Raw genomic sequence first — 21730 nt, 5'->3', positions numbered from 1 at the left:
TTGGACCCAGGCCCCAGAAAGCCTTGTGGACAATGCAGAGGGTTTTGAATTTAATCCTTGAATCCGCTTGGAGCCAATGGAGAGATTTCAGAGCTGGAGAGATACGATCCCAGGGCTTGAGGCCAAGGACAAGTCTCGCTGGCCTGTTCTAGATTAGTTGCAGAGGGCGGAGAGTAGAGGCAGGTAGATTTAGAAAGAGGCTGTTACATTAGTCAAACCTAGAGAGAACCAGAGCTTGGGAGACCATGAGCTTCTGGGGGAAGGAGAGGAAAGGCAGAGTACCTCTGAGGAGGTGCAGTAGGAAGTTTGACTTTTTAGAGACCTCAGAGATGTGGGCAAAGAAGTTAAGTGTGGAGTCAAAGATGACCGTGAGGTTCTTAGCCTCGCAGGTGGGGGTAGGAGGAGGGCCAAGGGAAGCCGGCATGAGAGTGAGGGGAAAGGATGGTTAAGGCGTGCCGATGAGGAGGATCTCAGTCTTGCTGGCATTCAGACAAAGATCATTGGCGGCACACCAATCTTGAATGGCAGTTAAGCAATCGGAGATGAGAGAGGGAGAGGAGGTGGCCGAGGGCAGCCTGAAAATGAGATGCCATCAGCGTAGCACTGGAAATTTGAGCAGAAAATGGCAATGTAGTGGGCGAGAATTGCCAGGTATTATTGAAAAGCCAGGGCGAGAGGTTAGACCTCTCAGGAACACACCGATAGAGAGGAAGATAGATGATAGGAAGGACCCAGATTAGACCTGGGAAGGTTGATCAGAGAGGAAAGAGGTCAGCCAGGCCAGAGCCTGATCAGTGATACCCAGGTTATTACGGAGACGGTTGAGCAGGATGGTATGGTTGACCATGTCGAAGGCAGAAGAGAGATCGAGGAGGATGAAGACAGAGGGAATGTTAGAGTCTAGGTTGGAGAGCAGATCTTCACGGATGTTCAGGAGAGCAGTTTCCGTGCTTATGGCATATCTAAACAACTTAAAGTTGGTGTGTCGAACATTTTTATGTGCGATTGTTTGGAATTGGATTTAATCCAAAATCTATCTAAGTACAGGAGAACATAAAAAGGGCCGATTGGATCAGAACAATGGCAGTCATGCTCTCTTCAATGGTTTCTCCTCTAGTTCTGAGTTTTTGAGATTTCGTCTGAATCTCCTGCCTACCCGCAAACTTTTATATATCTGACAAAAAGAGGAAATTGGGAACAGCATTTGCAATCTATGTGAGGGCTTCAGCCATCAGTCTCTGGGTATCTGCTGAGCAGTTGTGCAGGAACTTTTGAAATGAGGCTGTCTACGTTGCCTCGTTTTGTAAACAATGACTAGTGGTTAGAAACGGAATGTTTCTGGGAAAGGCTAGCCTCAGGTACTGACATTTGGTCAATGGAAGTTGTGAAATTGTTGAAAGATTTGAATCCGGTTGGAATTCATCCATGATGTTATTGAAGCTTGATGCAATGTACCAATGCAATAATCAGTGATTCACTATCCATTTAGATTTTTGGAACAAGTTTACGGTTTTCATCCTATTGTAATTGAGATGAACAATGAGATTGATAATGAGGCAATATGTATTGACCTATGTTTTAATTTGAAGTGTTTTTTATGTTAACATAGATAGTTTTACACGTGTTTAAATGTATTGTCTGAAACGTCGTGTTTTGTGAAAAGTAACATTTTCTGACTAATACACAATAATAAAAATAAAAGGAAGATTCCAGCTTCCTATGCTTCACGGGGGCATTAAGACCCCTAATATTTAACATTAGACACTTGAATCTTGGTAACCAATCATAAAGATCTTACATCGTTCAAACACTGCATTCTTTGAAATTGTACTAAAAAACCATGTATCGCAACCCCCCCACTTTCTTCACCGAAGTCTACATTCCCCCTAACCCCAACTGCCCCAACTATTATTATTATCTCCCCAAACTTTGTCCCCTGGTGTGAGCCACGGTACCGAATATAACCCAGGGATCAAGACCCCAGCCGTGGATCAACGTTAACCCCAGGGCAACTTGCAGGGTATCCTAGTACCTCCATCTGTTACCTGAACAGATGAGTTCCAAGGTGGTGTGCTCCGTCTTGTAAATGTCAGAAAAATGTCAGTTCTTAAACCATGCCCTTGTGATTGCCTTCATCTGGGCTTCTTTATCCTGGTGTTTTAGGGCTGGGGCCTCTGAGTCGTGCCTTCCAGTCTTCTTGAGCTTTAACCTTGGCTTTCCTTCCCCATCGGATTGACGTCCTCCATTCCCAGGGTTTAGACTGCTGAGCCAATCGAGCTTCTGCGGCCTCACGGCCCGCAGTGATGTCGTCTTCAATTTGTAAGAGGGCCATGCCTGATTCTCGAGAGGTGATCCGGTGTTGTCTCTCTTCCAAAGAAAACACTAATCCAAAAGGAAAAGTTCATCTATATTTGATTTCTCGCGACTGTAAAGTCCTCACCACTGGCTGCATCTCACAGCATTTATGAAGGGTAATCTGCGACGGATCTTAGTAGAGTTGGATCTTACTTCCATTACAAGTAATTGTTCTCATTTCTTACTGAATATCAGTCAGCCAACCGGAACGATCTTGGTAGAGCTCCATGATAAACTCCTAGGGGCTCATTTTTTTAATTTCCAGAGCATGGACAGTGGTGCAGAAAGAAGGCACAAAAGCGTTATGCTTGCTTTAACCCAGTGCTTTATGCTCTGTAACATTGAGCATTATCACCATTTCTGCAGAGTAGGTTCTTTGAGAAGTGTGAGGATATTCTCACTTCCACTTCCTTGGGATCTTCTGCACAAGTGGCCAAGGAAAGGCCATTGCTCTTGGATCCGGCCCTGGGAGTGGACAAGCGAGGGAGGATCCTTGTGGATTTGAAGTGGGGTACCTTTAGGCGAGAAGCTGTATTCCCCACTTTCCTTCCAAGGAAAAACCTTTATTCCAGTTGCAGTAATGGGATATTGCTATTCATGTCGCCTTGACCAGTAAAAGGACAGGCGATGTTCTCAATTCAGCGATACTAGGAAGAAGGCCACAAGGGCTAAATCTAAGAGGGGTCCAGAGTCTGTGGGGGGCTGGGAGTGGGATGCCCTTACGAGAGACATGGCATCCCATTTTCCTACTACTGACCAACCCAACCCTTCCCCACCTTCAATGGGGTATTTTGAGTCAACTCCCCCAACTTCCTCATATATGACTACTAAAAGTACTGGGATGTGGAAGAGGCAACCGGGAGTAATGAAGGCTAGGTGCATTTACCACTCTGGTACTGGGACGAGGAAGAGGCCTGCTGAGAGTAGTAGAAGTCATGCATGTCCCCTTAATGATGGGCAGGCAGGGCTAATTGTACATTCGCACTTGCAGCCTCTTAAAGGGCTGCTAGTGTATAAAAGACCCAATCACATAATATCTGAGAGAGAAGCTGTGGCGAGAGACGCCGTTGCGTTGAGTCAGGAGCAGCAGCAGAGAGGCTGATGGCCGCAGCGGGGAGCTGTATGTGCACAGCATGCCTGCGATTCAGAGGAGTAGAGCTTGTGAGCTGGTGCTCCGTGGAACCTTGCAAACATTGAAAGGGCAGCCTTGCCTGCAAAGGAGAGCCATGCCTGGAGTCTGCCCGTTGTCTTGGTGTTCTCAGTGCTCGTTCTCCTGGGGTCAGAAGCCGAACCAGGAGTGGCTGAGGGGCAGAAGATGTAGCCCTGAAGCAGAGGACCAAAGGCCGAGAGTTCTGCGCTGCGGTAACGCCAAAAGAAGCAACCAGTGAGTTTCTATGAGAGTCTAAGTGCTGGGCACGTTATTAAAGGCTTTCTACAACATATATAACAACAAGGTGAATTGAATGAAGGTCTTTAACACTTATTGAATTCCGAACCAAAATGAAAAGCGTATCAAACATATCTTCATTCTTATTAAATATCAAACTGCAAGAAAACTGTTACCTATGAAGAATATAAATTAAGGAAGCTTTAAAATTAAAATGAATCCATTCTGTACGAAGCTCAAAATTGAATGCAACTTTGAATACAAGTAAAATGTTTATATGCTGAATCTAAGTTAACAAATAAACAGAACTTCAGCAAATACAAGTGAACCATATATATATTGGACTCCAGAGTGAATGGAACTTTGGAGATGAACTTTAACAAGAACCAGAATAAAGTGAATAAACTGTAACATTCAGTCAAGACATTCTTGTACAAAGACCAACCATATACAGAGGGTGCAAGAGTGGCGCAGGCCTTTATGAAAGCTGGAAAATATCCTTATACAGTGAAAGTGAATCTTGGGGAAGGGTACCCTGAGGGGTTTAACCTGCTTATTGACTTAAGGACGGGCCTCAAGATATTTTATGTTTGTAACTATGTTTTGAAACTTGGGGAAGGGATCGCCGAGTATTGGTTGGCTTTATATCATTTTGACCTTAAGGCAATCCTGAGACTTTATTGGAACTGCTTTATACTTGGCCAGGGGAGCTGAAAGAAAGCTGTGAGATGGACAGAGTTTCGAACTTTGTGTTGAACACTGTTTTGTTGGTTGCTGACATCCCTACACATTGTATAGATTAGTTGTGAGGGCAAGTATAGGTTTTGGACACAGACAAATACCCAAGTTGAACTCTTAGACTTTGGGCCTCATTACGACCCAGGCGGAATGGGTTTATCGGCGCCGGTAAAGGTGCCGGTGCCGTTAAACCCATTCTGCCATATTAAGAGGTTCCCTTGCGAGACCCGCTCTGGACGTCTGGTCAGACCAGATGTCCTTTGCTGGTCCTGCGAAGGGACCAGGGAGCTAACAATGGGTCTGTTATTAACGGGCCCGTTGTTAGCTCCCTCCCCATTCCTATTGAGCCCTATGGGGGCTCAAATGGTAATGGGGATGTGTTCCCTGAATGGGGAAATACCGGGTCCACCAAGGTTGTAATGGCCCGGTATTTCCCCATTCAGGGACCACGGACCCGGACCAGAGTTTGGAGGCAGCTAAGCCCTTATTAAGGGCATGGCTGCCTCCAAACTTGTAAAGCGGCCCTTTGACTTTCATTAGTTTCGGTTTGGGAGGAAAATCCCACCATATTATAGGGCAAGATAGGCGTTTTTCCATCCTGATTTTTAAGTTAATAAAGTTTTATTGTTAATTCAGAATCTGTTTTCTGTGTCTTACTCCACGATTCCTTCACAGTTCACACCTCACCTGCCGCAAAAAGCAAATGGTTTTCTGGCAGCATGTCATTTTTATGATGGTGGGAAACCATTTGATTCTCATGATAGTTCTGTTTTAGCACCTGCTAAAAGCAGGCAGATTTTTTAGGAATACATTGTTAATGCCTCCCGCAAGCATACATTGTGGAAGGAATTTACATTTAATTGCACACCAAAGTGGAAACATTTGCATGATAACCAGTTTTTTGCCAGGTTTAACATGTATTCTGTGCTTCATAGTGCAAATGATGGAAATTACATGGGGGGGGGGTGCATGTGGACGCTGTCACATCTGTGCAATTAACATATACAATTAGCCCTTTGGCATGTTAGCCTTGACCCAAACTATTGAGAATTCTCTAATCGGATACTGATTTGTTATGGATCTCCCAACTATAAGTTCATACGCTGAAGTCTAGTTATTTAAGATTTGAGTTATGCTAGGGCACTCTTTCAGCATTCTCAATTTTTAGCTCCATATTTTCTGTTTTTTACCTATTTATAGCTTGCAATAGGATTGGAGGACAACAGAAAGTTGCTTCGGTCAGCCACACAGAGTTCATCAAGAACGACTAAAACGAAGAAAAAGAAAAACAAGCACTCAGAAAAGGTAATGCATTCTTTAACGTTTTACTGAGTGGAAACCTATGGCTGACACGCTGAAGAACATTATTTGATGATTTAGATTTAATGACAGTTTGAATACACATTAATTTCATTTTTCAGTGCTCTCAAAATGTAGCCAAGATTCTGAAAGGTTTCTTTTTCATGCTGGTTTGACAACCTCAACAGAAGGTCTTGGGTGCTATTGCCATGCTCATTGACAAAGTATCCAATCAATGGGCTCGGCTTTTAAAAGTATTACTCACATCATTTACGTTCCGCTTATGCTGTGATGTCCATGAGCAATTGCACATAATTCTCTTTATCACATCCTTATGCATGGATTAAAAGATACATCCCATGCCTGTAAGTAAAGTCCCTGCCTGATGCACATATCCTTAACATGTGCTATGTAGGTCTACATTGTATACTGGTATCTTTATTGCTTTAGCTCAGTTGATCATCACCATACCCTGGGATGACTGCACTTGACCAGCCCTCATTTAAAGGTGATGTATAGTCCTTACCTCTTTTTGGTCATTCGTATTATATTATTATATGGTGGCTTTCAAAAAAATAGACATATATTCAAAGTAAGCCGAATGTACAGATCCCTGGCATGATCAAGTTTCACCATTGTGTTTTATCGTTTTATGGCCCTGTATTGTTCGTGCATTTTCGTTCAGTGATCCTGATATTTGAGTTATCAAGCAACATCTGTGCCATATTCAAGTCTTGTATACACTTAATGTACACCTCGTGCTTACAGCTGGTGGACACTATGTAAACCAAATACTTCTAGCACTTCTCTTAAAACAAGTTAGTTTAAATGCTCTTCATAGCAGGCTTGCATACATTGTTTCCTGGCTAGAGCTAATCATGGCCGCGACTGCCACATGTTGTCTGTTCTTAGCATTAAAAAGCAAAATCTTGCAAAGGGTTTCCAGTTAAGGACCACTGTCTTACCTGCGTATTCAAGCTAAAATCAGCACTACATAAAGACTGTTTTTTTTAACCTAACTTGTAATTTAATTTGGCCATCAAATGGAGAGTGGAAGCAATATCTTTTAAATGTTTTGAATGTTCTTATTGGTACCATCGTCCCCTTGATTCCTCATCTTTAAAATAGATCCAGGCATATACTGGGTCTATGTATGTTAAAACACCCTATATGCGGTGTAGGTGTGTGGGGTGTAGGTGTGACTAGATGATTGCTCCGCCATGGCATCATGGTTGCTGATGGTGTGGACTATTATAAGGTAGCAATAGCCGCCCTATAGTTAAGGTGAGTCTTACTCCCATAGGAACCCCTCAAAAGTCTATGGTTAATAACTTTTGATCCAAGTAACGGATGTGACCAAAATTTCGAAAGTGACTAGGGACTCGCAGCTCTCCCCATCTACATACCCCCAACCGACTGCAAGTTTTCGTAAAGATATGTTAAGAAATAAGAAATGTATTAAGAAGACAAACACATTTGTTTTGCCTTAGTTGCTGCCTACTTCCCATTCCTTTTCCTATAGACAAACAAGGTGCATTTTTGCCAAAGCGCACAGTCCAAACTGCTGAACGGATTTGGACCAGGCCCATAAAAATCTTGGGCATGAAGCATTGACTTGCGATCAATGCGTGGTTTGGGGTTATTCTGTGTAATAGTTATTTAAATATTTGACGGTGAAGGGAGGGCACCGTTCTCTTAAATGGATAGTTATATCTCCATGGTGCATTGGCAGGATCATTGGTTTCAGAAATGAAAAAGCTGCCGCCTTGTTTTTCTCTCGATGTGAGAGCTATTTTAGGTTATAGCCGGTGATATGGGAAAATAAAATGCAGGAAAAAAGCTATTTGCAGGTCAAAAAACATGCAAATGCCATCAGGCTAGATGTGGGGGTGGCTAGAGGACACCAAGTGAAATTTGGATTTTGGGGCGGTGGGGGGGGGTCTGGGACTGAGTTTGCAACACAAAGCTTTCTGTAGCCTCTGCTATAGCCGTCATCTCAAAGCAAACTGCGTCACAGAAACAGCATGGGCTGTGGGGGAAAGGGAGAGGGCAGGGGAGGTGAGGATGCCATCGAAGAAGTGGAGGGAGCTGGCAGAGATGGGGTGGGGGGGGGGAGCACTTTGTGAGTGCCAGCAGGGACAGGAAAACTTTTTTTTCCCGCCCATTTTTCTGATATTCGTGGCTATATTCGAGGCTATAAAGGACTACGGATAGCCGAGAGTCTGTGTAGTTCAGTACCCGCTGTTGGAGCTTTTTTAAATTATATTTGTGCAGCTGTAGTGACACTCGGGGGTGGGAGGGGTGCAAAATCACTGCCCATGGCCAAATGACCCTGCTTAGCTTCAAAATGAGAAAGCGACTAGCCTCCTCAGGCCATGTTGCCTGATAAATTAGCCAAAGTTACAAGGCCACTTAGAGAAACGGGCCGGCCCTTTCCTTGCTTTGAAGCTGAGCTGGGTCAGCCCCGCTTTAAAGCTAAGCAGGGTCAGTCCTTGTTACTGCATGGATGGGTGACCGAATGGGGATCCAAATTATTTGTGTTTAAACGTGCTACATGCCGGTCAGATAGCAAAGTGAGCTAAGCGCTCGCCCCTGATACCTGTGTGCAGCCTTCTATGTCACGTTCAAATCCCGGCAGGGTCTACTCAGCATTTCATCCTTCCAAGGTCGATAAATTGAGTACAACTGTGTGGGATAATAATGTCTTCTGTTATTACAGCGCTCTGAGACCTATGTAGTGCTATATAAGAAATACATTATTATCATTACTGTCAGTCCTTGAATGCTTTTCACTCAGACCATGTTTTGCCTTTTGCTAAATTGCATTCTGGTATTTGTAGTCTCCCAGTCAATAGTAATACAAAATAGATACTTTTACAGCATCAGTGAGTTTCCCACCCCTGTAGTAACTGGGACAACCCCTTCTTAGCTTCAAAGTGATGAAGGGCTTAGCCCTCTAAGGCCATGCTGCCTAATCAAGTAGCCCACCTTACAACACCACTGAGAGAAACATGGCCTAAGATGGCTGGATCCTTCCACGCTTTGAAACTAAGGGTCGATTCCGGTTACTGCTTGGATGGCAGACAGCTCACAGTCCTGAATGCCGTGTGTTTTCTTAGTATTAAATATCTCATAACACACAGCATCCACATCATTTTTTTAAACTGTAGTACTGTCAGTCATTGAAAGGTTTGCACTCGGAGACAATTTTTTGCCTTTGCTGAATTGCATTCTGGTATTTGTAGTATCAGTCATGAGTCGGGGTGGGTGGGAATAATGCCACAATTGTACCCTTTTTGCATAACATAAAAAGATTTATATATTTCAGTGACACTATGGTTTGTGTACTTTTCCAGTTAAATTAATAAAGCAGAGTATTGTTGAGAGCCAGATATGGCGGTGAGGAGGGGAAATGTTGAGATGGCAAGTAAGTCATGAGTGCCCATGATGTGGCAAGAGTTTGCAATCCCGGACAATGGTGCATATGTGGATGGACAGCATAACTTTTTATCAGAGGGCGGATGCAACCGCTTGTTTTTTTTTAAGTTGGCAAGTTTGCTAATGTATTTGCATACTAGGATTTTACTCGGGTTGTCATTTTTCCAGCGCAGATGCTTTCCCACAAGACCACAAGCACTTGTTTCGTATATGGGATTTTGTTTTCCATGGAATATTTCAATACAGATTGCTTGGTTTAAAAGGTGAGCACCTTTTATACTTTGACAGCATATTTATTGGGAAATTTCCGCTCTCATGGTTAATTTTCTGGTGTTCATTACTTCTTATTTTTAGAAGTCCAATGATATTTTGTCTTGCACACTTTCGTCTAAGCAGTAGGTCCATTGAACTACATTTGTATATTTCACTTTAAGATATATGTTCACTTAATGTGCATATATTCATGGGTGCCATCTTTTGATTTTCGCTATGGGTTCAGAAATTACTGGGCAGATGTTGTTCTTGCAGACAGTAATTTATTTCCTGTTTCGTGCTGCTTAGATGTGGTTAGTTGGGGTTGTGCGATGGATCACAACAGTCACCAAAAGACCGGCCATAAACCAAGGGGCTTGGAGCACGCTGCTTAACCAAAGTGTGTGGTCCATGGCAAATTATTTGATCTCACTGTGCATTGCCTAAAAACATTGTTAGTTCTCAAAGCCTGCAATCTTTTATACATAACAATACCACAGTCAAGACAGGACAAAGACGTTGGCAGTTGAACGTCTGAGCGATGGGTTGCAAGTGTTTTAAAATGTAGATTGGCTGTACCCATCGGATATGGCTTGTGGTTTGGTAGTCTTCGGCCATGCCTACCAGCCATGACCAAAGGCAATGCGAGTGGTCTGGAAGTGTTCTAAAACTGTATGTAATAACAAAACCCTTGAAATGCATGGAAAAAAAATGTTAGTTGTAGGGACGTTAAGGTAAGCTTGGAAGAATATTAACACAACTGCTATTCAACTTAAAAAATGTCATCAGCCATGGCCATGCCTCCTCCCCAGGAGCCAACACCACCACCACCACCACCACCACCAGCTGGAAGTCCTAGTCAATGGAAAAAGCGCAAACATGCAGAAAACAATCAAGGAGACCAGGAAGATGACATAGAAGAAATGCCTACCTCCATCACCCACAGAGAATCCTGGGTGTGGCGATTCTTTACCCCTGTTAGGGGTGTACCAAAGGCTAAGGCTACCAAGGTCAAATGCACTGAATGTTCTCAGTCGCGGACAACCTGGGAAGTACTCCTACGGGACCAACTCCATGCACCGCCACATCAAATCCAACCACAGGATGCTCTTAGAAAGGCTGTTCCTTTCTCAGCCCATAGTAGGCTGTCTTCGTCTATCTCATCCTCCTCAACCAATACTGCCACCACACAGGCTACTCCTGTGGGGCACACAATCCCACCAGCTACCCAGCAAACCATAAAAGAAGCTGTTGATCTATATCTTTCCAAGACAATAGTACTCTGTATATACCCCAACGCACCACTCCATCCACAATGTTTGTAACACTCCCTCATTGCCTACTTTAAACAGCCACACATCTATCCACCAGTTAGTTCTGAAAACTCTACATATAACCCTATCAACACTTTAAACTTCCACACACCAACTGCCACTTAAGAATGTTCTAGAAATCATTTGCACCTGCATTTTTCTTTCTTTTCCCAAAGAATTGTACACACTGCTGCTATAAATGCACATATGTCTTGTGCAGTAAGAGAAGTCTGGTTCATGAGGGACCAAGCCACCAGTCTCAGTGGTATACGTTACCAGGGAAAAGATTAAGTAAAACAGGGAAAGGAAAACACAGTTTTCTAAAATTTCCAAAACTTAAGGAAGTCCAGCTAAAGTATAAGAAGCAGGAAGGCTGTTCTAAATGGAGGCACTTGCCAAAGAGAAACGCATGCCTCCCGTTCTCTGTTTCAAAAAGCATTTGACAAGCAGAGAATTGAGTTAAAGGAGCAGAGGGCTCTAGCAGAGCAGTATTTAGAGAGACCACGTTGGTGATATTGTAGTCTCTGGCCCCAGTAAGCTTTGTCAGTAGAGATTTACTGCTAATGTTTTGAAAGTACATGAAACATCACCAGTGTGCTACTAACCCCACCATGTACAGAATTGTATGCTTTACGCTCAGTGCATGACTAGTTTAGCCTTTATTATTTTTAGTATGTTTCTTCAATGTGAATACATTTAGTTTTATCAGTATTATTCCCACTCTGTGTGATCAAATGGCTAGTTCACAATAATTCCTAGCCTCCTGTAGGTTTGTTCGCACCTCCTGTGCGTCAAAGCGAGGGGTAGCCTTGACTCTGTCCTTCCTTCCTATTATTTATTCACCCTCTGGAGTCGGGCCCCCCGTCAACAAAAAAAGGGTGTTTGCCATATTTTTTTTGCAGCTTTGACGATGATACAGAAGATTTAAAATTTCATCCTTGCAACCACCAGGAGTCAAATTACACATTTTAGGGATGTAGCGATATGTTCCATGGGCTTCAAGCCAAGGATACATTTTACAGCCCTATTTTGCATTAGCTAAAGGGGGCATAGACAACTAAGTGGGAGGTTAAGGAAGAGGCTGTTGCAGTAGTCCAGCCTACATAGCCCCAGAGCTCTAGAGACATTAAGCTTCTGGGGGAAAGTGAGGAACGGTAGAATGCCTATAAGGAGATTAAGCTGAAAGTGGTATTTCTTTACAAGCTCCAAAATGTAACAACCAAAGGAAAGAGGGGACGTAAAGATGACCCCAAGGTTTTTAGCCTCTCAAAATGGTAAGAGTAAAGGGTCCAAAGTGGGCGACCAGAGGGTAGGAGAAAAACAGGGCATACAAGTGCCACAATAAGAAAGATCTCTGTCTTACTGGCATTGAGACAGAGATTGTTAGCCGCACACAATACCTCAATGGCAGTAAAACAATAGCAATCAGGGATATAAAACGAGGAGATGAAATTAGCTGAGGGAAGTTTAAGGAAAGCTGTGCGTCATTAACCTAACAAGAAAAAGGACATCAGATGAGCCAGAGGGACGAAATAGATATTGAAGAGCCACAATCGTAGGATAGAAACCTAGAGTACTCGGCAGGTAGACAGTGAGGTGGTGGAGCATGCATGGCCCAGTTGCAGCTGGGAAGGGCGGTTATTGAGGAAACAAGTCAGCCAGTCCAGATCCTGGTCCATGATGCTAAAGTTGTCTTTTAATCGTTTAATGAAGATACAGTGGTTGATTGTCTGAAAGGCGGAGAACACCTCAATGAGCACTATCCTCAATTTTACTACACTCATAAATGCCATAGACACTTCAATTAGATCATTCCACCATATTACAAATACTGTATACTCCCCCTTACAGTACCTATACTTCCAACTACCACAATATAATTAAACCATATAACAAGTATGTACACTACATCTTCAAATAACGAAACTCGTCCTGAACCCCCTGCAATTGAAATTATGTCCGCTGAGACACACATTGACAGCGGACGCAGCAGCACCTGCACACCCTTTTTTCACCTATAAAACCGCTCCATATAATCTTTATTCCACTCCCCCACCCTTTCCAGGTCCTCTTTTGGCCATCAAATACCACAAATGTGTTTTCTAGTCTTTTTTCCACTGCGCTATCTGTCGACACCGGCAGCTGTCCGCGGATCCAACATGGCGACAATTTCGGAAACTGACGCACCTCATCCAATCAGCAGGGCGCGTTCATCATGGCACCCCCTGATTGGTCCAGAATTGTCTGCGGCCCCCGAATTGGGAGGTGAGTCTGCTGACCGGACCCAGATATCACTGATATTTTATTTTACCTACTTTTGGCCTGTTTTAAAAAAAATGTATCACTATTAGACGGATTTACACCAAATTTACAAAAGCACGGTTTCGGGACCAAACCGCTGCTCCCGATGCAAATTTGGTGAAAATCCATCCAGCGGATTTGGCTGTAGGCAAGAGCAAAAACATTTTTCCTTAGCGTCTGAGGATTTCAAAAAATGTTGCCACCCCTATAACTTTGGCACCCCCCAAGCCCCTGGACGAAACTGCAGCATCATTCTGAGAGGGCCATACACTTTTTTGCAAAGTTTGATGAGGATTTATCCAGTGGGTGCTAAGTTATAAGCCGCCCAAAAAGTGTTCTTTCTATGAGTTGAGCAACTTAACCATAACTACAGGGCTGCTACCGCAGGCCCTTTAATACTGAACTAGCTCCCAGACCTCAGTTCCTTTTTTCCATGAACAACTAATGCTTCTTTGGAACTTTCCCACTCGGTTTAACTGAATCTATAAACAGGTCTTCACTGAAAGCTTTAATATTTAAATGCAAGTGTTGTCTCTACAGTAGATCTGTGTGTAGTACTTTGAGTGGATCATGACACCGCCTATGGTTTATGCCAGGCCATTCAACCGTAGGTATTCCAGGACCAGATTGCAAAGGTGTTCACCTAGCTCATGATGGTAAGGGCTGGAGGAAATTGCTGTAGGTGCCCTCGGTGCCAGCGAAAAGTATCGGCTTTGTGGTGCAAGTTCAAATTCCCGGCACTGGCTTCTGAGCTGCCCAAAAACAAAAAGTTGCAATGCAGACTTGATTCTTCTTCTGAGTCCAGTAGGCAGCCTAACTTGAAGATTGAATCTATTCATGTACTGTGACAAATGAAGCTGAAAATACCCTTTGGTTCAAGTTCACACCAGCTGACCTGGCTTCTTTCTGGCAGTCTATGCTTGCAATCTTTCAGCAGAATGATCCGACGCCTGCTGTTAAGGACACTCCTGTCCTCTTATTGAATATTCCAGAGCACCGTTAACACCAACACTGTACTACTTCGAGGTTGCTCAACACCCATATCTCTGTCTCAGGATTCCAGTGCTAGAGCAGAGACTACCCTTGAATATTCCTACGCCCGATGTTGTCTGTCATACAGTTTGGGCACTTGTCTGCACACAGTCGAGCCAGGGATATGTCTTTTCCTGTGGAAGTATTGTGCAAAAACTCAAGGTGTCTCACCCGCTAGTACCCGAAGATCTCTCATCCAGGTGGCAGGACACAGCCATTGCTTTTTGATCAGTTCTTGGGGGAGGTCCAGTGGGGGAGGATCACCTGGGCGAGGGGTCTTCGGGGAGTGGAAGTGGGACACAATCGGGTTGAGATGCGCTATCCCCTTTCCTGTAACACCTTTTCCCCATCCTTGCCTGTATGATATTTAGAAGCTCTATTCCCCCCTTTTCCAGCATGAACACTTAAACTGTAACAAACAACAGACTGACACCAGAACCGTTTACATGGCATGTCCGAAAACACGGGTCAGGCAATTGACATTAATCATACACACCTGATGCCCCTTTACCTTCCCCACAGAGATAAAAGGCGGAGCATGAGAGCACACTTTGAGCAAGGCCTAACGCACAAGGAGACGGCTACACCAAACCGGCAATACAAAGGGAGAAGATGTCATGACCACTGGCCCAAGGACACAGGTGCGACACCCTCAAGTAGTCGGTGCCATGGGTCGCTACTAAAGAATAGCCCATTTATGTCCTTTCGGGACAAACAAACACAGGGGGCCCGGCTGTACTCTGTCCTGACGCCTCTTGCGCCAGGCTCATGTGAAGGAGTAACAAGGGACTACTTTTCTTCTATTCAGGCCGTTTATTCCAGGCCCAGTTCCACGTGCAAGCTGCTGTGTGTGGCAGGCAAGCCAGGCTAATGGGCGTGGCCCAGAAGCCCAGCTATATAAGCTGCTCTGTCCTCAAGGCCCGTGCTTCACGTTACCTTGCACTCGGATGCAACGTGACGCTCACCGCCGCATGAACCTGCAGATACTCACCTCCTGGAATCCGATGATCCTGATTCTAACATCGCTCCACGACAGTCTTCTTTCACGAACCTGCTCGCTGCAAAGGAAGACAAAAGACAAGGTAAGAACATTTCACCATCGGAAAACCGCACTGCTTTTACAACACACGCGCATTCCTACGAGTCAGCCTACCTGCTACCGGCAGCCGCTGGTCCCGTTCTTCATCACCGCGGCTGCGGCCATCGGACTCAGCTGCTATACCGCTCTGTACTGCCACCTGCACGGGAACAGAACAAAAGGGTTAAGGAAGGAGCGGACTATAACACGCAGAACGGAGAACCCACAGACATAGGACCAGTGAAGGAACACGGGTCCTCGACAATCAAGCGCCCCTGCCAGAGGTAGCAGGACGGAGAGCCCACAGGCATTATAAACCAGGTGAGCCTTCCAAAGCAGGGCAGGGCATCTATGGGGAATCACGCCTTGGGAAGGGACGGGAAGTGGGTGCAAGGGCCTTAAACTAGCATACTCACGCTCATTAAATCCACGCAGGAGCAGCCCTAAGAAGTACCTTCCCGTCATCGCATCCATCAGTTCAGAAGGGGAACGCAATTCCAGGACCAACCACATCCCTGGGAGGGCTGCAATCGTGCCCCAGCGCCCCCGCAGAGACCAGGTGAGCGTAACAGAAGAAAAGTGGCGAGTCCTGGAAGGACGATGAAGGGGGAATTGCCCTTGCCCTTTTCAACTCAGACCTGCAAGGCCTCCAGAAGGGAAAACGTAAGACCGGGAGTTACAGCTGGCATGCAGAGCAACATAGGTCAATGGTACACGGGGGGTGGGGGGGCTCCCGCTTTGATAATGCAGGCAGAGAAGCAAGCTAGCTACTGTGATACTCTCCTTAACTCCAGAGAACAAAGAAGCCAACGGGGTCAGCACAGCCATTGAGTCGGAGGAATCTGATATCAAACCGAACTGTGTTAAACCCAAGGTTCTGAATGGCAACATTTTGAACGCAAGAAGAACTTTTGTCTAGGTTTGAACTTTAAAGAAAGCCCAGTTGAGGTCCTGGTGCTGAGGAGTTCGGTGCCACGTGGGCGCTCATTCGAAAGGTTTTGACCAGTTCCATCTAAGTAGCTACAAGATGCGTGACAAGGGAAGCATGAGACCTATTCTAGATTTCTGTTTGCTAAACAAGTTCTTGACAAAAGAAAAATTCAAAATGGTGACTGTGGTGGAGATTCTCTAAGCATTCTTGAAAGACGTGTGGTTGATGTTGCTGGACTCCAAGGATGCTTAATTGTAAATACCCATTCGACTGGTCCACAGAAGGTAACGGCAGTTTATAGTGTGAAGTCTAGATTCAAAGTTTGCTTTTTTGTCCTTTTTAACTTAAATTAACATTGGATCCACAGTTTTTTTCTAATAAAGGCCACCTGAGAAGTGTGAGCATTCATGTCCTAGGCCCTTTCCTCAATACTCGTAGAATATAGTTCCCTGTGAGGATAGGATTATATCCCAACAAGTATTGGGGAAAATCGGACTATGGGCATGGAGTACAATAGTCACTATGCGAAGTAACTATCTTCTTTCCTTATCTGGTGATTTGCAGATCAAGGGCAAGCTATCAGATAACTTCCTTTAAATATCAGGATGATATTACCCCTTAATTTCCAGGTGCCCATCTATGTCCCAGAAACAGTATGCAGTTTGACCCATGTTAGAAAAACCATCCCACCTCTAGAGCGATCAGTGCTTCTGTTCCAACAATACTCTTTGATGCAGATCTCAAAGTTCCTTTGCCTCCTAGGCCTCATTGCCTTGTGTACTATTCTCATAGCATAAGGGAGGCGGCAAGGGCCTTCTCTGCAATGGGCCGTGCGGCTACAGTGGTCCTAATTTTGTGGCAGTGTACAAGGTGTCATTACAATTTTCCCTGAGTTAATTAGGTCTATTCTGGTGGCTTTCTGCATTCAAACTTCTCCAAGGTGAAACATTTACTCGTTTGTGGGTGCTTTTGACTCTGGTGACTTTCAGTCAGTGGCCATTTGGATGAGGATATTAAAGAGCCGCACATCAGTATCTTGGAGAGGAGGACCATCAAGCCCATTCTTGTGGTTGTCCTCTTGAACTACAATGGGACGTTTCTCCCCATTCTGATGAACAATATCACTGCAGTTTATCTCTTCAACAAGAGTGGTGAGTTTGGCTTTCTTCCCTTGGGCAGAGAGATCATATCCATCTGTGTTTGGACCCAGAGAGAACAGGGCAAAGGAGGCATTCTGGCAGATGCATTATGCAGACAGAAAGCGACTTACCACAGGAGAGAATTCTATCAGGGGGTGAAATGTCTGTTTTTGTGACATCGAGTTTCTCTCGGGTCAATCTTTTTGCTTTCAGTCTGAAATTCAAGGGTCTCTTGGTTTGTTCCAGGAAGTTTCTTCTCAGCTGTTTTTCTTCCAGTTTAGACTACAAGTGACCTCCATGTTGATCCAGGTAGAGTCCTCTTAAGGGTTGTCTGTGGAATGCCCGCTGTTGTAGATTAACACTTCTATCTTGTTTATTCACTCCTGACTATTCCACTGGTCCTGAGACCACCCTGTGGTATAAATATGATAGGAGTGGCATTCATAAATATATATTGCTTACTGTCCAGACACTGAACCGGCTGGAGGATAACCTGAACTGCAATGAAAGGAGACACAAACGATGTTCAACACAGAAGAAAGAAAACAGAAATCAAGTTTTTCAAAATCTGAGCAGAAAATGAGGCAAAATGCACAGAGAGAAGTTGTGTGCCAACTAAGCATGAAAGGGGGTGGGGGGAGTAGGCTGTCAAACACACAGAGCTGTTGGGCAACAAATGACTAAAGCTGCCCAAGTCTTATCCTGTTGCTATCCAGCTTAATCTGGAAATGCTCCTTGACACAAATGTGAGTCCTGAGAATCCCTTTCAATTACCAGCATCATCCCTGACAATCCCATGACGGAACCCTCCTTTTCTGGTCTTCTCAGAGAAAATAACTGAGTTATGCCCTTCTTGCTTCTGAAATTGGTCTCTGGATTCCATCCTTCTCAGTACATTCTGTTTTTGAAACATGCGAAAGATGGAAGAGTGTAGTAAGATGAGAGCAATCATTGTCTTGATCCTACGAGGGGGCTCAGCTTGTGTGTCTCGATCCAAAGAGTACAACATTGACAATAGGCTGTTTGTTGGATTTGCTGCCCCCAGGAATAAGGTTGTTACTAAACAGAGAATGTGGGGTTAGATTGTTATGTGCATCACGACTTGATATGAATTGGCGAACAAGTGCACCGGGGCCATTTCGACCATTGACCAGGCACCTACTCGTGCCTTCCAGGAGGGGTTTTCCCTTGCTGTCAATCTGTTAATTTATCATCTCTGCTTACATTTTGTTAGCATTACTTGCTGGTTTGTTGTGTGGTTGAAGGCACCCATTTTCGGCCATCAGTCTTTCAGCAGTTTTACTTCATTGTTCATGATGGCTCAATAGGAGCGTCTCAGCTTTCCTTCACCCCTTCCACCATGGATCCACCTCACACTGTATTGTCTGGGATGAAGGCCCAGGAAAGCGTGGCTGTTCTTGGCACCATAATGTACCATGCAGAGGGACTCTTAAATCAGCTGTCTGCAGCAAGCCATTGCACATTAACCAGAGCAGATGTATGGTTCATGCTGTGGGTGGAATCCAGAATAACTTGAATCAAGAAAGCCATGAAACTCAAAATGCGACTGAAGTTGATGAGTTATCACCCTCTTCATAGTATTCCTAACCCATGATTGCTAGAAACTAAGGAATAGATTTCTAGTAACAATGCACCAGTTTCCTTTGTTTTGAAAAGGTTCCTTCTGCATATCGGTGAAGCTGTAAAGAAAGATATGATAGGCTGAATGAACTAGAGCTGAGCAACAATCGCTTAAGTCGTGAGCAGGTTAATGGGATTGGGTTGAAAAATGAATAGACACAGGAAGATTAGATTACATGTTCAAAGTCTTCTTTGTTTTACTGAAAGGTTCATCCAAAGATCTCTGTGTAAGGGAGATACTGTAACCTTAACTTTGCCCTTGACAAACCATTAAATGCATTTTGTTTGTGGAGCGGCAGAATGATCCCAATCATGTCTAGTGTATGCATTAAAACATGTTTTCCAACTTTACGTATTTGGCATTATAGTGACATTTATTTTTTGTTGAAGCCATAATAAATGACAATGCTAGAAAAAATATGGTAAATTCAGACGGAGCAATCAGCAAATTGAAGGTAAGGCTGAACCATTGATTTATAAATCTGCACTTCAGAAATCGTGAGCTTTCCCAGATTTCCAAGAAAACACCAGCAGGGTTCCAGATGGCATTATAGCTGCAGAGTCCAGGACCCAGCTCCTGAAAAAGGACAGCTTCTTGCAGTTTCATAACATGACAAAAATCACTACAAGGAGCACCACATCTAAGGCAACCACAGTCAGTCTGCATTCAACAATCTGACCCATGTAGGAAAAAGTATAATACCTATAAAATCAATCACATTTTAGTGAGCATTCAGGCATATTCCACCTGTTGGCCGTGTTGAACCTGTCCCTATAAAAGGCTACCAAGTATTTTCAGCCCCCCTGAGTTTATTATGTGTTGTATGGATGGCTGTTATGCAGACTTCCAGAGATAAACGCACATCTATCTCTGAAACTTACCTCATTTGATAAGACCATAGGTGTGCATTGAGGAAAAGCCCCGTTTTACCTTGGAAGTGTTGTGGTGGTCTGGAATGGTCCCCATGATTACGAGGGGTTTATGGTGCACGCACTGCCTTGATGACTGAAGATGCCGGTGAACTGAGCGCAATGTTGCAATCTTATATATATCGAGTGTGGGTACTTATTGATGGGATATGTTACTTTTAGAGTTTGTCTAGAATTGTTACATATTAGCTTGCACACAAAGATAAAATGTTAAAACCACCAAATGTAACATAAACACGATTCACAAATGGGCAATTCATGAATCTCAACATAGTGGGCTTTTTCCAAACTCAGTAGTCGGTGCTGTTTGCAGAGTGAATTTTGACTGTTGAGAAATTGATTCTGTGAGGCTTCAGAGGCCAGGGAATGGATGAATAAGTAACTTCATAACCTTTGCGGTCAGCTCAGCTGCAGAAACTGGCCATGAGTTTTATGGTCTGATAAAATATCGCAGGCGTCAGAGGTAATCTCCTTGTCACCGGGAGCATGACAGAAGGGGGTATCACTATTTGTTATGGCGAGCAGTAAAGCTCAGGGTGAGTCAAGGCCCGAGGCTAACTAATGGGAAAATCAGGAGTTTGGAATGTATTTTCACATGTGCTATGTGCGAAAAAGTGGCGACAATTTAGATTAGAATTATCCAATTAAACCAGTGACCTGGGGAATGTGATTGTATGGCTAACTCAAAGCGAAATGATTTACCCAGACTTCCTTATATCGCTTGAAATATTTAAATGTTTCTCAATCTTGCATTTTTTTACGTTGTTACCAATAAGCTTCCCCATCGCCCCCAGCAGATTGTTTACACAAGAGGGTCCTGAATGTTTCCATCCATTGTTCTCTGAATGAGAGTTCACTTTGTCAGCAAACAAAGTTGCTGTGGGCAGAAAGTATCCCCCTTACCCTTTGAAGTTTTCCTAAGGGAGTCAAAGGCGTTTTCAGCTCCTAATTCACATTCTGCAAACACTGGACCGAATTATGCACACACAGTGCTAGGCACAAAAACGGATAGGGAATGGATTCCACAATGGCAGCCAGACCAGATATATACTTGGCCCACCTTCTAGAGGCCAAACTAGGTGTGAGTGAGACCAACTGCGGCAACCAGTCGGAGCCCTACCCCAATTACTGCACACATATGGAAGTACTCACAGGTTGCTAAAGGCATGGGGAGGAGGCTATGCACTATATGTATGTATATATTTATATATTTCGGGAGCTTGTTGATCTACTTAGATCACATCTGCTGCATAGTCCGACATCTAGCGGAAGTCACTGAGTATTCAAAAATTTGTTTTAGAAACTCGAAATGGGGCATGTTATTAATACTATTCCTAGTGTGACGTGTACTGTACCCATGGTCCTTCACGCGTCGAGGTCCCTCAGATTGTTTTTTTCCGCCATCGAAGTCGATCGCAAATGCAGAGTTCTCTTCCAGGATAATGCCTTTGATTAGGTGAAAGTTGTAATTATAGACTTTCTTTCCTCTATTGTTCGCGTTACTGCATGACCACCTGACTGCTCGACAGCTCTCGACGAAAAAACTCATCGTCATTGACAACTGACTGATCGACAACCAGCCGTGGCCTTCTTTGCGCTTCTGCCCATTTCAGTAGGGTGTTATGCTCACCTGGTCCCTGCGGAAGCGTTGGGGCATGCTTGCAGCCCTCCCTGAACTTGAATCACCCCCTTCAGGCCTCTCCCTCAGTAGAAAAGCTGTGAGCGGTGGTATGTGGTGAAACTGCTCCTGCGTGGAGATAAGAGTGTGTGAGTGCGCCAATCTGTGATTGTTGTACCTCTCGAACCCTTCTCCCCAAAGTACGGTTTCTGTGAGCATACGCCGGCCCATAAAGCTCACCTGTGAATTATGGAAGGTAAGCTCTCCGTCCTGCTACT

General features: G+C 44.3%; 1 protein-coding gene across 4 annotated transcripts in view; it reads left to right on the top strand.

The window, feature by feature from the left end:
* CEP57 (centrosomal protein 57) overlaps nucleotides 1-21730 on the top strand; it is a 1562635-nt gene that overhangs the window by 1001270 nt on the left and 539635 nt on the right. For all 4 annotated transcript variants that reach the window (XM_069639189.1, XM_069639191.1, XM_069639190.1 and 1 more), the window contains one exon: nucleotides 5681-5785. In XM_069639189.1, coding sequence (XP_069495290.1) covers nucleotides 5681-5785 — 105 coding nt within the window. The remainder of the gene's footprint in view (nucleotides 1-5680; nucleotides 5786-21730) is intronic.

The sequence above is a fragment of the Ambystoma mexicanum genome, chromosome 7q (assembly GCF_040938575.1).
Source record: "Ambystoma mexicanum isolate Mex_15411 chromosome 7q, UKY_AmexF1_1, whole genome shotgun sequence".
Lineage (NCBI taxonomy): Eukaryota > Metazoa > Chordata > Amphibia > Caudata > Ambystomatidae > Ambystoma > Ambystoma mexicanum.
This window is presented reverse-complemented; position numbering and strand designations above follow the sequence as displayed.